At 50.5% G+C, this 14,947-nt stretch overlaps 2 protein-coding genes across 7 annotated transcripts in view; one reads left to right on the top strand and one right to left on the bottom strand.

Moving 5' to 3' along the window:
* Slc12a3 (solute carrier family 12 member 3) overlaps positions 1–14,947 on the top strand; it is a 53,415-nt gene that overhangs the window by 35,729 nt on the left and 2,739 nt on the right. For 2 of the 4 annotated variants that reach the window (XM_063278266.1, XM_063278265.1), the window contains exons 19-25: positions 696–778; positions 1,767–1,844; positions 2,529–2,630; positions 3,531–3,642; positions 6,911–6,997; positions 7,593–7,728; positions 8,948–9,015. In XM_063278266.1, the coding sequence (XP_063134336.1) occupies positions 696–778; positions 1,767–1,844; positions 2,529–2,630; positions 3,531–3,642; positions 6,911–6,997; positions 7,593–7,728; positions 8,948–9,015 (666 nt within the window). The remainder of the gene's footprint in view (positions 1–695; positions 779–1,766; positions 1,845–2,528; positions 2,631–3,530; positions 3,643–6,910; positions 6,998–7,592; positions 7,729–8,947; positions 9,016–14,947) is intronic. The other 2 variants (XM_063278264.1, NM_019345.4) reach the window with 1 other exon arrangement.
* Positions 1–14,947, bottom strand: part of LOC120098571 (uncharacterized) — a 29,669-nt gene that overhangs the window by 13,302 nt on the left and 1,420 nt on the right. The window lies entirely within an intron of this gene.

Genomic DNA, 14,947 nt, shown 5'->3' with positions numbered 1-14,947 from the left:
ATTGTCTTTCCACTGTCGTCCCACACAGAGAGAAGCACCATCAAAATACAAGGCTGAGCTTTGAGGCCCTGCAACCTACACCCGGGTCTGCTGTTGACCCTCTATAGAACTCAGCTCTGACAGTAGCTGCTTCTAACACAGCATGGCATGGGGTAGAAAATCTGGCCTCCAGGCTCTCTGGAGCTCCAGTGTCTAAGGCAATCTGGGAAGCCCAATGGGTCAGACCTTCAGGGAAGCCTTGGTACTATCAGTGAGTCAGTAATTATACTCTTGGGTCAGAAGTCTTCCAGACATCCTGTATAGCTGACCTGTCATGTGAGGAAGGCCATTCCTGTGTGCACACCTGTCCATTGGCTTATGGTCCCACCACATAATCTTGGTCCCAGCTACTCAGTTCCTTACTGTCTGATGGTGAGGAAGCTGCCCCCACCCCAGGACAGGTTTTCCTGTGGAAAGTGGAGACTAGAGTCACCAACCCCCACTACTGTGGGCAGAGAGGTTGACAAGAACAACTCGTGAGCATGATGTGAAGCAGCCCCGATTCGGTTTCCCCATGAGTATCCTGGATGGCATTCCAGTTCTGCCTGTCTACTACACATATAGGGAAACTGAGGCCCGCAGACCAGTGCTCGACATCAGATCTCCTGGGAGCCAGGTCACAGGGCTAGCAGCTTGACCCTGCGTCTTCTTTCTAGCGATGCCTTTGACTTCAACTACGGGGTGTGCATCATGAGGATGCGTGAGGGGCTCAATGTCTCTGAGGCGCTGCAGACGCACAGTGAGTACATGCTGCCATCTGATCAGCCCCTGTGGAAAACCAGTGCCTTTTCTAAGCAGTAGAAGAGAGGGAAAAATTAGTTAAGTCATGGACGTGAAGATAGCGAGTTCTTAATGGTTCCTTGGAGTCCATCGGTTTCCAAACGGAAGTGAGATCCAGAAAGAGCAAGTGACCAACTGGGCCAGGGTCATGCTTCCAGCTAGGACCAGAAAGGAGACTAGAGCTCTCCAAGTCACTGTTGTGTTCTGATAACCAATGGGTAAGTTGGACCTGATAGAAGTCAGGCATCTAGAAATACCACAGAGAAAATACCTAAAGGCCATGGACTCTGACCATTGCATCTCAGGTCTGTCCTTGGTACTCAAAGCTGGAACGTGTTTTACGGCATCTGGAAGTTGCACCTGACCGAGAAGACTCTGAATTAGTGATAGAAATGGGGAAGAAAAAGGGTGGTCAGGACTGGCAGACACGGAGGCAGAACTCTGTTCCTTGCAGGCAAGGGTATTGTCGCCTGGGGCCAAAGATATTCCTATGTCCATAGCATCCAGGCACAAACATTTATGTAGCCATTGTGGCAGTCAGCAATCATGCTCTCAGCAGGGAACACAAAGTTCCCCCAACCCAGAGTGGTGAGCCTCTACGGACAAAGCCATGCTTGATGCTCAAGATGGTTACCTCAAACACGAGAGTATCCTGGGGAGGTGGATGCTCAGAGGCCTCTCTGAGGACCAGGGTTGTCTGATGCTGAGGAGGGCAGAGCTGGGCAAGGAATGTCTTAGGTGGGGTACCTTCCACCCTGAGGTAGTGTGTCTGGTGGAGGAGCAAGACAAAACAAAATACCTAAAGACTTGTGGGAAGCCAGGGCAGGAGAGGGAAGCAAGCAGCAGTCAGGTACGCTGGCAGAAGACGCAGAGAACTTCCTTTTAGTGTTAGCAGAGATCCAGAAGATGAGGAGCCTACGGGCAGAACCCCCCACCTCCCCTTGCAGTTAATCCCATGTTTGACCCCAGAGAGGGAGACAGGAGAGCCAGTGGCAGAAAGGCTGGGCCATCTGTGTCTGGCATGGGTCAGCCCCTCCCCCATCTGTTCAGATCAAAGTACTCTTGTCTTATGGGATGCTAGTGTCAGGCCATCTGGGAATTTGGCCAAGAGTAAATGGCTTTCTCTTGCGACAGTGGTGTCCTAACAGCCAGGGCTGGGTTACTGTAGGTTTTGGTTTCCTGTTGAAGATGACCAGTTATGGGCCCAAGTTCTGCCCCTTATAAGACTCCCTCTCGGTTGTTCAAATGGCATATTCAAAGAGGAGCAGCGTGCAGTTGCTTTCTTTCAGGGGCAACTGGGAGGTGGGGAAAGTGGCAGCTAGTAAGGGGATGTCCTGTTACATCTGTGAGGGGAAAAAAGGTACAGGAAGACGGACAAGCTCCATGTGCACAGGGATGTTGCACAGGGATACAGAGATGCTGCACAGGGATGCCGCAGAGATGGAAGAGTGCTCTCCTAACCAGTGGTCCCTCAGTGCCCATCAGCATCCAAGAAGAGGGAGTCAGGAGCGGGGAAGAGGTTCACATAGCACTATATAAAGCATGGGAAGGGACATTAGCTTTGTCTTACCAGGCCTGCAGGATGCCTCTGGCCACTGCATGCTCACCTTGGTGAGGGTGGCTAGCCCACCTATCTGGGAAAGCTGGCTGTTTTCAGGTGGGTCTTGGCAGTGAATCTCCTGCCTCTGTTCTGGCCACCTTCTTTTCAGCAGCCCCAGAGGCACTGGTACAGGAGGAGCAGACCAGCACCATCTTCCAGTCGGAGCAAGGCAAGAAGACCATTGACATCTACTGGCTGTTTGACGATGGAGGTCTGGTCCCCTCAGACCCATCTCTGTCCCTTGGGAGTTTCTGTCCTCAGGGTCTCTGCATATGCTGGCATGATGTTCTGTGTTGCGCTTGCCCAGGCCTCTGGTGGGAGCCTCTAAGTGGACAGGCGCCTTAGCCCATCTTGGTTTTAAAACACAGCCCTCAGCTTTAGTGGCGCTGTATTTGACAGAGTAAGAAAGAGACCACAGCCCTGCCCTAGTGTCTGTGGGTTCCACATGAGTCCTGTCCTCCAAGAGACCAAAATACTGAAGAAAACTATGTCTGGTTGGACATACATAAGCTAATTTTCCTGTCACCATTTCCAGGAGCCATTATCATGGTCCCTGCTCTGTGGCAGGAGTGATAGGAGAGGACCTAAGGGATATTCAAGGGCAGGTGTGTAGGTGCCCCACAGATCCTGCATCACTCTCTAAAGGGTCTGTGGGACCTGCAGAGGTGGGCATCTGAGGGCAGGTCCTGGAGTCAACTTCCCCGTGGATATCGAAGAGTAACTGTGTGGTTCTTTATGTCACCTGTGTAAGCCGGGATATGCGAATCTGTGCCTGCCTGGAGGAAGGACACTGGACACAGTGTCACGTAGCTACAATCCCATCATTTGGGAGATAGAGGGCGGAAGATCGAGAGTTCGAAGCCAGCCTCAGCTACATAATAAAACCTTGCCTCAAAAAGGCCAAATAATGATAATTCTGAAAAGTAAAGAGCCAGACGAGCAAATAAACCCCAGCCTGCCAAGTGCATTGGCTTAGTCTGGCAAGCTCCTCCATGGCTGAGGAGCTCACGTCCAGAGAGGGGAGAGTTCCGCTGTGGCAGTGTGGGGTGGAAAGACACGGGGTTCTGTCCTGAGTCCTTTACTTTTGGCTCCTGGGGATCTTCCCTGCCAGGCCTCACCCTCCTCATCCCTTATCTCCTGCACCGCAAGAAGAGATGGGGCAAATGCAAGATCCGCGTGTTCGTTGGGGGCCAGATCAACAGGATGGATGAAGAGAGAAAGGCGTAAGTGGGGACCACAGGGGCTGAGCTGACTTCCCATCCCGCCTCCCTGTGGTGCCAGACTCCCGGTTCCTGTACCCTCCAGCTCTGCCTGTGGGTGGCCCTGAGGTTGCCCCAAAGCCCAGGTCAGCCTCTCTCCAGCTCACAGTAATGGTGCCTGGGGCTCGTACAGGAGTTGTCTCCATCTCTGAAGGGTTGGCTCCTGGACCCACCTTAAGGAGACCCAGGTGTCTTGGTGTTTGCTCTGATAGGAGCATGTGGTAAGTCTGAAATCACAGGACTCTTCAAGGACAGACTTGTGGGATGACAGGACAGAGGTAAGTGAAGCAGGATTAGAATGCTTCCTGACAGTGTCCCCAGAGTGGGGATGCAGGCTTAGGGAAAACGTGAGGTGGCCAGGAGATGAGAAAACCACACCAATCTCATGGTGAGAAGTGACTTTTAACTCCCCCTCAGGTCTCGGGATAATTTGGCAGGAGATCTTGGTGTAAAGCTGGCCTATTCTTGAGCTCAGTGGAACTTCTAAGCAAACAGAGCAGGCCCGGCTCATTGGCTTGGCAGGCAATGCCCAATCTTGGCAGAATTTGGTGACACTGGTATATTTATATGGGTTTTCATTGTGACCTCTTTCTGACAATAAGCGCTGTTTCCTACTTCAATTAGGAGATAAAATTTCTTCTGAAGTATGTTACTTAGCCCCTTTTTAATGACTGTAACAAAACGCCTGAGGCAGTCCAGCTCATAAAGAAGAGAGGTTTCTTTTTGCTCTAAGGGCCATGTCTAGTGACATTCATCTTGCTGTCAGACACCTGACGTGATGGTGACACGGTTATCATATGGCAAGATACTGGTGTGCGTGTGTGTGTGTGTTTGTGTGTGGGCGTGTGTGCATGTGTGTGCATGTGTATGTATATGTGTGTGTGTGCATGTGTGTGTATGTACATGTGCGTGTGTGTATATATGTGTGTGTGTGCGTGCGTTCTCCCCTTTTTCTTATGACACCTCCAAAGTTCAGTTCAACCGTGGGATGCAATCTCAGTGACCTGGCTTCAAACCTAAACATGTCCCAGAGTCCCCAATCCAGAAACACAAGAACAGGATTCTATTTCCATGATCTCACTCCCACACGCTGAGGATTAAAATTTAACCTGAGTTTATGGGGTAAACTGTATGCAAATCGCAGCACCAAGACAAAATGTGACTTGCCTTAAATAAACACAGAAGTACACAGAGGTGTGACCGAGGTGGTGTCAGGTTGGCATGAGTCGTAGGGGAGGAGTTGGGGCAACATCGACTTTTCAGCAAAGGAAAGTAATACTAAAGGTCATAGATAAGACATGCTAAGACCAATAGTGGTGTTGTCCATAGAGAAGAGCCTGATGCAAGTTCTAGCACAAGACCACAGTAGGACCCTGGCCTGTACCACTCTTCCTATACCAGGATTCCACCCCTGTTTTTTCTTCTAATCACCCTGTGAGTTCAGGGAGGCCCAGCATACTGTCCCTGCCTCCTCCCTCAGCCCCCTGTACCCTGTGATAACTTCACCACCAAAAGGGCCTTCTTTGGCAAGGATCCCAGACACCTGGCTTTCGGGACTTTTAAAGAGTAAACAGACCAGAAGGCTCCCCGACAGTCTGTGTTTCCTGTCGCAGCTCTGGGTGGCAGCTGGGTTCCTTGAGGTTTGCTTAGCTCAAGGTTGCCCATCGGGTAACCACATGTCCTTCTTTTTTTTTTTTTTTTTTTTTGGTTCTTTTTTTTGGAGCTGGGGACCGAACCCAGGGCCTTGCGCTTCCTAGGTAAGCGCTCTACCACTGAGCTAAATCCCCAGCCCCACCACATGTCCTTCTTACCATGGTCATAAAAACCCTTCTGTCCCAACTGCCACTTAGTGGGTCATGTGATCTGCTGGCCCTATGACCCAAGGACTGCTTGGGCTCCTGACAGATACATGGATGAAACTGCCATGGCTTTGCTTTTAAAACCCTGCTTCTGGAAATAGAAGCATTGGGGAGGGGGATGCAGAAGAGGCAGAAATTCAAGGTCAGTGATGGCACACACCATTAGTCCTAGCGCTCGGGAGGCAGAGGTAGGCAGATCTCTGCAAGTTCAAACCAGCCAGGTCTACAGACAAAGCTCTGGGACAGCCAGGGCTACTCAAAGAAACCCTATGTCAACAAAACAACAACAAAAACAAACCCAAACCCACCATCCAGCAATCACAAAGGCATAGCAGGCTGGGGGCGAGGGCTGGAGAGGTGCTTCCCCAGTTTATTACAACGGTTGCTTTTATACAGCGCCCAACCTGGGCCCCAACACCCACACAGGGCAGCTCACGTTGTTAGATCTTGAGCTCCAGGGGATCTGGTGTCTCCTGGCCTTCTCAGACACCCTTACATAGATGGCATACACACACAGAAATACACATACATATGTGTAAATAAAAACATCAATCTTAGGAGAAGAATTTAAGTCCCACCCCTAAGTTCCAGAGCCAGCAGGAGCTGTCTGTGGAGGCCCCAGCCTGGGCCTTTAGGCTCCCCTTCCCAGCATGCTCCATATCATCCCAGTTGCTTCCTCCCCACCTTCTGACTGACTTCCTCCTCCAATGAGTCAGTCAGTGAGCACATCACAGCCTGGAGGTGTCACCCAGACTATGCTTTGCCAGGGTTTCTGGCCCCGCACTGACTGGAGTCTGACTGGTGTGTTCTGCAAACAATCTTGGGAGATTCTGATGTGGACGTTGCCCTATCCCAGTTCCTTGAGCCTAGAGCAACCTTCTCCAGCATGTACCAGCCTGCCAGATGGCTGCTTCCCCTGTGACGTCTTTCATGACTGTGAAGACCACAGTGGGCTTCTCCATCAGATGCCAAGTTTGCCCGTCTAGCACGCTCAGCTCCTGGTTCTCTCCTTAGCTCACGTGTGCTGTTGTCTTTGTCTCTACCACCTCTCTTCAGTTTCTCTCTTCATTTCCTCCCTTCAGCCTTCACTTCCCAGAGTGTGGCCCCAAGCCTAGCAACATCCTAGGTTCCACCCGGGCCGGCTAACACTGGTTCAGAGCCAGCCAGCAGATACTTGGGAGATTCTGGTCAAATACTTCTCCACGTCACTTGCTACTCTCTCACCTACTCCACCATACTTTCTCACTGTCTAGCCACCTCGCCCCCTCTGTTAGCCCCTTCTGTTCTGTTCATTACTACGTACTCGGCAGGTGCTTAAGGAATATCAGAATGGATGGACACTTTTTTAAAAAAATTCTGCATCTGTCTTCCAGGATCATTTCTCTGTTGAGCAAGTTCAGACTGGGATTCCATGAAGTCCACGTCCTTCCTGACATCAACCAGAAGCCCCAGGTGGAGCAGTGAGTTCTGTGTTAGGAGTTCCAGACTGAGGGCCGGCACTGGGCCTGTGGATCCCTCTGCTTGCTGTTTCTTTCTTCCAGACCTGTTGGCTCCTGTGCTGCTTTTCATGCGGGCCTCAGGACCTTTGCACATTTCTCCACCCAGCACCTTCTGCCTTATGCCCACGGCTGACTTCAGAAGGACAGGCTTCCTTCAGCTAGCAGAAAGGCCTCTCCCAGTTATTCTCTGTTACAGGACTCAGGGCATATCTTCCTAAAAGACCGGCCTCTGCGTTTGTTTGCTTCTGCCAGGCTGATCAGGAGTTCAGTGAGGATGGGGTCCAGTCTGTCTTGTTGACATAGGGGCAGCAGGACTTGATGCTACTTGCTAAATGGGTTGGGAGAGGAGGGCCCAGGTCAGCGGACAGCCCGTGGACTTTTGCTAAATGTCAGACGTGAGCCATTCCGTACAAATGGCAGAGTTGTATGGGTTCAGTCCGAGGAGCACGTCTTTGTGTGTGGTAACCCTAGGTATTCTTTGAGCTTCCTCCCAAGTCCCTGGCTCCTCCAGAAACAGGGCCCTGCCGCCCAGCCTCACTTGTATTTTCCTTCCCAGCACCAAGCGGTTTGAGGACATGATTGCCCCCTTCCGTCTCAATGACGGCTTCAAGGACGAGGCCACTGTTGCCGAGATGAGGAGGGACTATCCCTGGAAGATCTCAGACGAGGAGATTAATAAGAACAGAATTAAGGTGCAAGAGAGGGAAGGGGCTCGCCAGGGTTTGGGGTCCCAGTATGCGTCTCTGTCCTGGGCTTCTGGAATCCCCTCTTGGCCCCACCCTACTTGCCCTTAGCAATGTCTGAGATGTCCTTGGGCCACATGAGAGGACAGAGCCCCATGCCGTCCTTAGTGGGGAGACTGACCCTCCTACAGTATAAGTGGTTCTGGCTATTGGTGGCGTTCCAATACCCAGACTCTTACAGCAGACACTAGACTCTTGAAATTGTCTGCAGTGATATTTTTAGTCAGAGTAAATAAAATGGCAGGGACAGCCAGGCCCCCAAGGGACAGATCTAGTTCTCCCCTCGGTGGCCCTGAACTGGGGGGCCACTTGCTACCGTCCTCTAGTAGGGACATTTTGTCAATGGCCTGGAGGTATTTTTGGAGGTCACATCAAGGGATGTGTGCTACAGCTGTTACATATTACGTAGAGACCCAGGGCACTGCTAAATGTCCTACAAGGCACAGGGCAACATCACAGCAAAGATTGGGCATCCAAGATGTCCAGAGTGAGACAATGAAAGTCCCGGACTGGACTAACTCCTCGGATTATTTTTCTACAGAAAATATCTATCCACTCTCAGGTCGGGGGAGGGACTCCTTAGGTTAAGATGTGCCTCCCAGGCTGCCCCACACACCCTGGGACTTTGGATGCTTTCCCAGCCTGGCACCAGCTGGCTCTGTAGAAAGGACTAAATAAGCAGGGTGTCTAAAGACAGCTGGCTCCAAGTTTTGCCACTGTGGAGGCAGAGCCTGCCCCTTTGCCCCGGCTGTGAGTTAGCGCATTTGAATTCTTCCACATCCCCTGGGGAGAGCATTACCATACCCACTTTGCAAAGGTACTCACTGTGCCTTGCCCAGGCTCTCTGCTAAGAAGCTCTGGGGCTGAAGTTTCAACCCAGTAAAGAACTTTCTTCCCATCATTATGGTGGTCAATAGAGTCAGGCAAGGAGAAAAGAAGAAAACAACCAAACCAAAAACCATAAAAAAAATAATTTGAGAGAGAGAGAGAGAGAGAGAGAGAGAGAGAGAGAGAGAGAGAGAGAGAGATTCCCACAAGGGTCCCTGTATTTCTGGGGCTGAGGAGTCAGGAACTGCTTAGGGGAGTAATCCTGTATCCAGATGAAATGGAGGTACGGTGGGGTGCTGTTAAGAAAGTAGGGAGTGACCTTGGCTTTCCCTGGCCCCAGTCCCTTCGGCAGGTGAGGCTGAATGAGATTCTCCTGGATTACTCCCGGGATGCTGCTCTGATCATCCTGTAAGTCATGGGTGGCTGGCTGGTGGGGGGGGGAGTGGCCTGTTGGGGTGTTGGTAGCTGCTCAGAGGGGCCCAGGAGGCTGCAGCCTGAGCCTGGTGGATTCTTAAAGAACATAGCCAGTCCAATGCAGTCCAGTGTCTGCCTGGAGGCCCTGGCCTGAGCCTCTGTCTCAGGCATTGTTGATCTTCCTTCCTTGTTTACTTCTTTTCCTGCCAAACAGGCTTGGCAGACAGAGGCCTCTCATCCCAGAAGCCAGTGTCTCCCCCTAGCTTGGAAACTGTCCAACTCTCATTGGCCCTTTGCCATTCCCTAATGATTTGCGTGCTGAACCTGGACAAGAGGAATGGTGTCTGCTGCGGCCACGTTGTCCCCTGGAACAACACCCAGTCCACGCTACCCTCCAGTGTTGGCCAGGGCAGGGCAAGTGGATGGGGACAGTGGCAAGGAGGGTTCTCTATGTGGCTTTAACCTCTCTGGGGCCAGGAACGAGAACATGGCTAGCCAAGACCTCCACATTTGTAGTTTAGGGTAACCTGCAGATTTGGTAAGACATTTCTCATGCTCGCCAGGGGCCAAGCACTGTTTGCTCAGGCAGGACATCACACACGAGAACTTAAGCCCCTAGCCTAACATCTGGAGCTTGCTATGAATCCCTAGCTGGGACTCAAACCAGGGGTCCTTCTACCTCCGCCTCTTTGGCAGCCAGCAACAACCCGCCTGGAAGTGGCCTTTTCAAGGCGTGTTCTGATATAGACCTCAAGGGTCTTTCTCATAAAATCCTGAGGTAGTGGCAAGGAGGAAGGCCAGAGGCAGGCTTACTTGATAATGATGGTCACAGACAAATGGAGCGTCCATGTGCTTTTAGCATCCTCCTTTTTAATGTGCATGGATCTAAACTGTTATAGAAAATATTTAATCCCAATCAGGGGCTTCCACCCTGCCTTGACTATTCACTTCCCAGATAAAAGGCACATGCTGCCTTTAATTTCTAATAACCCTTGATCAGCACTAAAGCTGGGCAGATATCTACTGTCTGTGTTATTAGACTCTATTTTCCTATTGATAACTCTGAGTTATTACTTACTGTGTTCCATCCGCTCTGCTCTTAACTACAGTTGGCCAGCCCTCGTGGATGTGATTTTAAGACTTTTTTTGAATTTTTTTTTTTTTAATCGGAGCTGAGGACTGAACCCAGGGCCTTGAGCTTGCTAGGCAAGTGTTCTACCACTGAGCTAAATCCCCAACACTAAAAAATTTGGGCTTTGAATTTTTTTTAAGACTTTTTTACCCTATGAAATCTTCTCCTTTCCCCAACTTCCTCTCTCTCTTCAGGTCTCCCCCACCCTAAGCCCGGAAATCCTAACACAACACACACACACACACACACACACACACACACACACACACACACCCACCTATGTCTCTTCTGCCCAGCTATTAGCTGTCTGTATTTAGTCACCAATCAAGGACAACTAGGGGTGGGGAGCAAGGTCACATAGTGGCACCTGGGTCTACAATCGAGTGTCCTCTGGGAGCAACCTGTATTTAGTATAGCAAAAGGCCAAGCCTCAGCACTAAACATCTTGACAGACCTGCAAAAGTGTTATCTGGTCTAGAAAGAAATCTTTACCTGTTGATACTAGCAGTACAGTAGCTGTTGCTGTGATAAGCACTATGGCCAAAAGCAAATAGGGAGGAAAAAGTTGATTTCAGGTTGTTGTCTGCCATTCAAGGATGTCAGGGTAGGAACTCAAGTCAGAAACCTGGAGGCAGGAGCTGATGCACAAGCCAGTAAGCCGCACTCCTCCCTGGCCTCTGCATCAGCTCCTGGCCAGGGAGGAGTGCGGCTTACTGGCTTGTTCTTCATGGCTTGCTCAGCCTGCTTTCTTATAGCACCCAGGACTGCCAGCCTAGGGATGGCTAGCCCACATAGCCTTGCCCCCCACCCTCCACATCAATTAATAGTCAAGGAACTGCCCCACAACCTTGCCCACAGGCCAGTCTGATAAGGGCATTGTCTCAACTGTGGTCATCTCGAAAACTGACTTTATTGCTTGGGAAGCAGAAGCAGATAGATCTCTGAGTTCAAGGTCAGCCTGGTCTACAGAGTGAGCTCTAGGATAACTAGGACTATACAGAGAAACCCTGTCTTGGGAAAAAAAAAAATCGACTCTACCTTGTGTCAAGTCGACCAAAAATTAACCAGGACAAGCAGTGAATGGGTGGAAAAGGCTGTTTGGTTTTGTTAGTTAGTTAGTTAGCTAGCTAGCTAGTTAGTTAGTTAGCTAGCTAGTTAGTTAGTTAGCTAACTAGCTAGTTAGTTAACTAGCTAGCTAACTAGTTAGTTAGCTAACTAGCTAGTTAGTTAGTTAACTAGCTAGCTAACTAGTTAGCTAGTTGGTTGGTTAGTTGGTTAGTTAGTTAGTTTTTCTGTAGAGAGGCCTCAAACTTAGCGCCATAGTCTCCACAGGCCATACCTGACATTAAATTCACAAGAAGAGACTGTTCCTTAGTCCCTTGAGGGGGGGACAGGAGGAAATGGGGTATCCTTCTCACACAGTTAGGAGTACCACCTTTTCAGGGGAGGGTTCCGCCATTGATTCTGTCAGGCAGTGGGAAGATCTGCAATGGCAAATGAGTAAAGACCAAAAATGCCCAGGGCCTTCCAGCAGTTGGACAGGAGAACGACAAGTGAGGTCTGAGGCCCGTGGCAAGCCTACTATCGGAGCCCTGATGCCAGTGGGGTCTGGCCCTTCAGTCTTGTCTGCAGATTCATGGGAGCGCATATGGCGTCAGCGCATAAGGTGCTTTATTTCTACCAACAGAGTTTGGCTAGCCGCTAAAGGTTAGAGTTATGGAGAACTTTCTGAGCTATGTTCCAGGCCAGACTGTGGGGATGGTGTGGGGATGGGGTGTCTTCTTGGACAGTACTCAGTCAACCAAGGTTCAGAAATTACGTCTTTAGTCCATTCTGAACTGTAACAAAATACTACACAGTGGGTCTTTTTATAAACAACAGGAGCTCATTTCTTACAGCTCTGAAGGACTCAGGGTCTAATATCAAAATGATAGCAAGTTTGGTATCTGACGAAGCCAGCCTTCTGGTCAGAGATGAGAGTCACATGTCATTAGGAGATCCCATGTCATTGTGTTCTCACATGGCAGGAACTCTCCAAGACATTTTGTACAGAGGGTGCTAAGCTCTTGACCTTATCGCCTCCCAAAGCCCCCCAGCTCCTAAACCCATCGTCCTCTAACCCAGAAGGAAGCATTTCAATGGGCTGAGTTTTAGCTGACCATGCACTTTCAGACCACAGCAAATAGCTTACTGACTTTGTTCTTGTGAGTTACTTCAAGTGTGCCCAAGGAAGAGAGGCATGCAGGACCCTTAGTGATTTGGTGGAGTCCTGGGTAGAGTGGTCTCAGGATCTCAGACCGATTAGCATCCAAGCACAGAGATCTGAGCTCCAGCAGTTGCCAGTTCTTCTCTGGGCCACCCCAGAGGACACTGGAACCTACAGGCCTTTCCTCAAGGGCTGGCTCGCTGTACTCAGCTCTCAGCAGCCAAAGGGTGGTGTCACAGGCCAGAGGTTGAATTCTGCCTTGGAATGCTTTTCAATTTACAGCATTGAAAACGTCAAGACTGTGATAACAAGGTGTTAAGCCAGATGTGGACCCTCTGGGGTAGGGCCTTCTGAAGTTCCATGACACCCATTGTTGAGCACCTCCCAGGACCTGCAGGAGGCCATGTTTTCCTCCTGAGAAAGTGCTGAGGGGAGTGATTTGTTCCATCAACACCTCTCAGATAATGTTCCTAAAGCAAGGTTGAGTCCAGGGTGTGGCCTGAGTCAAGACAGTGGAGATGGCTCAAGACGTAGAACCATATGGGGATTCTGAGGTGTGAACTGTCCAGGGTGCATGGGTGGGACGAGCTGCAGCTTCCATAGTGCAGTCTCTCTTCAAAGAAACACACTTGCGGTTATGACCTGCTATTGACTCACTGTGCGGCCTTGGTGAGGGACACCATGTCTCTCTAGCCTTGATTTCCCTGAAGCAGGAACCTGAAGTAGGTTCAAGGTTCTCTTTCATCACACTGAGATCCCAAGTTCACTTGCTATAAAATGAATCCATCTCTGGCCTGGGGGTGGGGGACACGCAACAGGGGATTTTACCCCACTTTCTTCTCTTCCCCAAAACTTGAGGAAAATCCAAAAGGCCACCAACTAGTCTTGGCGGGATTAGCTGGTGTGTCTGGTCACCTGCACACACCCCACCCCACCCTAGCCAGCTGTCACCCAACAGGGCCCCAGCTCTTGGGCCAACTCCACAGAGCAGCTGTGTATGTGTCCCAACCCTCCAAGTTGGAGACCAGCCCAGATTTCACAGGATGTAGTCAAGGTCAGCCTCATAAGACTTGGAAACCCTGAAAATGCAAATGCTAGTCTCTTCCAGAAGAGGGCTGGGTGGGCCTCAAGACCTCTGTCCCCAGATATTCTAAGGACAACAAACAAGGAGCGATCCTCACTGAAACTCCATGAAATGGTTCAGCTTGGGGCAGAACCTGGCTCTGTCTGTCTCCTACTCAGTGGCTTATCCGATGACCCACCCCCACACCTCCACCCATGTGTGAACGCAGCTACACCCACACAGGGGTTGAGCTGGCACTGCACAGTAACCATCCCCACCCCACAGCCTCTGAGCAGGTTAAGAGCCTGCCTGTTCCTGTGAGGACCAGGTATTCCTTTTCTCAGTAAGGATTTCCTCCACACTGCCAAAGAGTAATTCATTAAGGCATCCTTACCAGCAGCGCATGTGCCGAGGAGGATGCTGTAAGTATAGGCCTTGCTGTTTTAAGGATCATAACTAAACTGTGTTCCTTGAGACAAGGACACTGTCATAGGAGTCAGGTCTTCTACTCAGGGCCTTCCAGATGGGGAGTGGCCTGGCACTCCTCCTGGATTGGTTCCGTTCAAGGACTTAACTTCTGAAGCGAGCATTCACCCAACATAGCCTTGCAAATTTGAACAGAACTCGTTTTGTTCTTGGCTTTGTTCTAAAGATCAGTGGTTTTAGGGAAGCACATCCTGTTGGCAAGAGCAAGCCTGTCATTGGCTAATGCTAGAATGAGTTAAAGGTGCTGTTCCTGGGACAGGGCCACAGACTCTGCCTAGGGAGGGAACTTCATGCTGAAGCTTGCTGCGGGAGCTGTGGGTGTTTTCTGACTGAGCAGACAGACACCTGTGCCCTGTGGCCTTTAAAGTTGGTGAACTCAGTTCCCCGAATACGATAGCATTTCCCTGATGGCAGAGTCCTTAGCCTCACGAGTGCCTGTGAATTCTAAACTCGGCCTCTCTCTTCTCCTATGCCATTTCTGTGGAAGATCACTAAACGCTTTCAGGTGAAGACGACAGTTGCTTAGTGATATAGACATCCTTGTTCCCACCCACCTTCCCTGCCCTTTGGAACCTTACTTTCTAAAAATAGGACAATGTTTCCTGCATGTTCTGACCCTGCATTTTAGTTAGTGGTCACAGACATGGTGAGGTTGTAGGAAGCAGATGCGTTAAGTAGGAAGATCTAGGAGCCTGGTTGGAGACCCATCTCTACCGCCTGCCTGTACCTTGTGTGACCGCAGACAGCCAACAGGGGCAGTACGTCTTGTGAGTTCTCTATTTAAAGAACTCCGAGGCTCAGGGCCAGTCAGGCACTTTGCCAGAGCCGCCAAGTTGAGGACATTGCAATGCCAGCACTCAGACAACGTCTATGGGGTCAGATTCTGAACTCTGAACCCGAGTTCACATCTGCCTGGCTGGCTGCACCAGCTAGCCCGAGTTCAGCTGGGGCACTGTCCACTGCTGCTCTGTATTAGAGCTAAGATGGAGGGATTGTCAAGGGTACAATCCCTTACAATGCTGTGTAAGCGCTTGTATCC

The sequence above is a fragment of the Rattus norvegicus genome, chromosome 19 (assembly GCF_036323735.1).
Source record: "Rattus norvegicus strain BN/NHsdMcwi chromosome 19, GRCr8, whole genome shotgun sequence".
NCBI classification, from domain to species: domain Eukaryota; kingdom Metazoa; phylum Chordata; class Mammalia; order Rodentia; family Muridae; genus Rattus; species Rattus norvegicus.
This window is presented reverse-complemented; position numbering and strand designations above follow the sequence as displayed.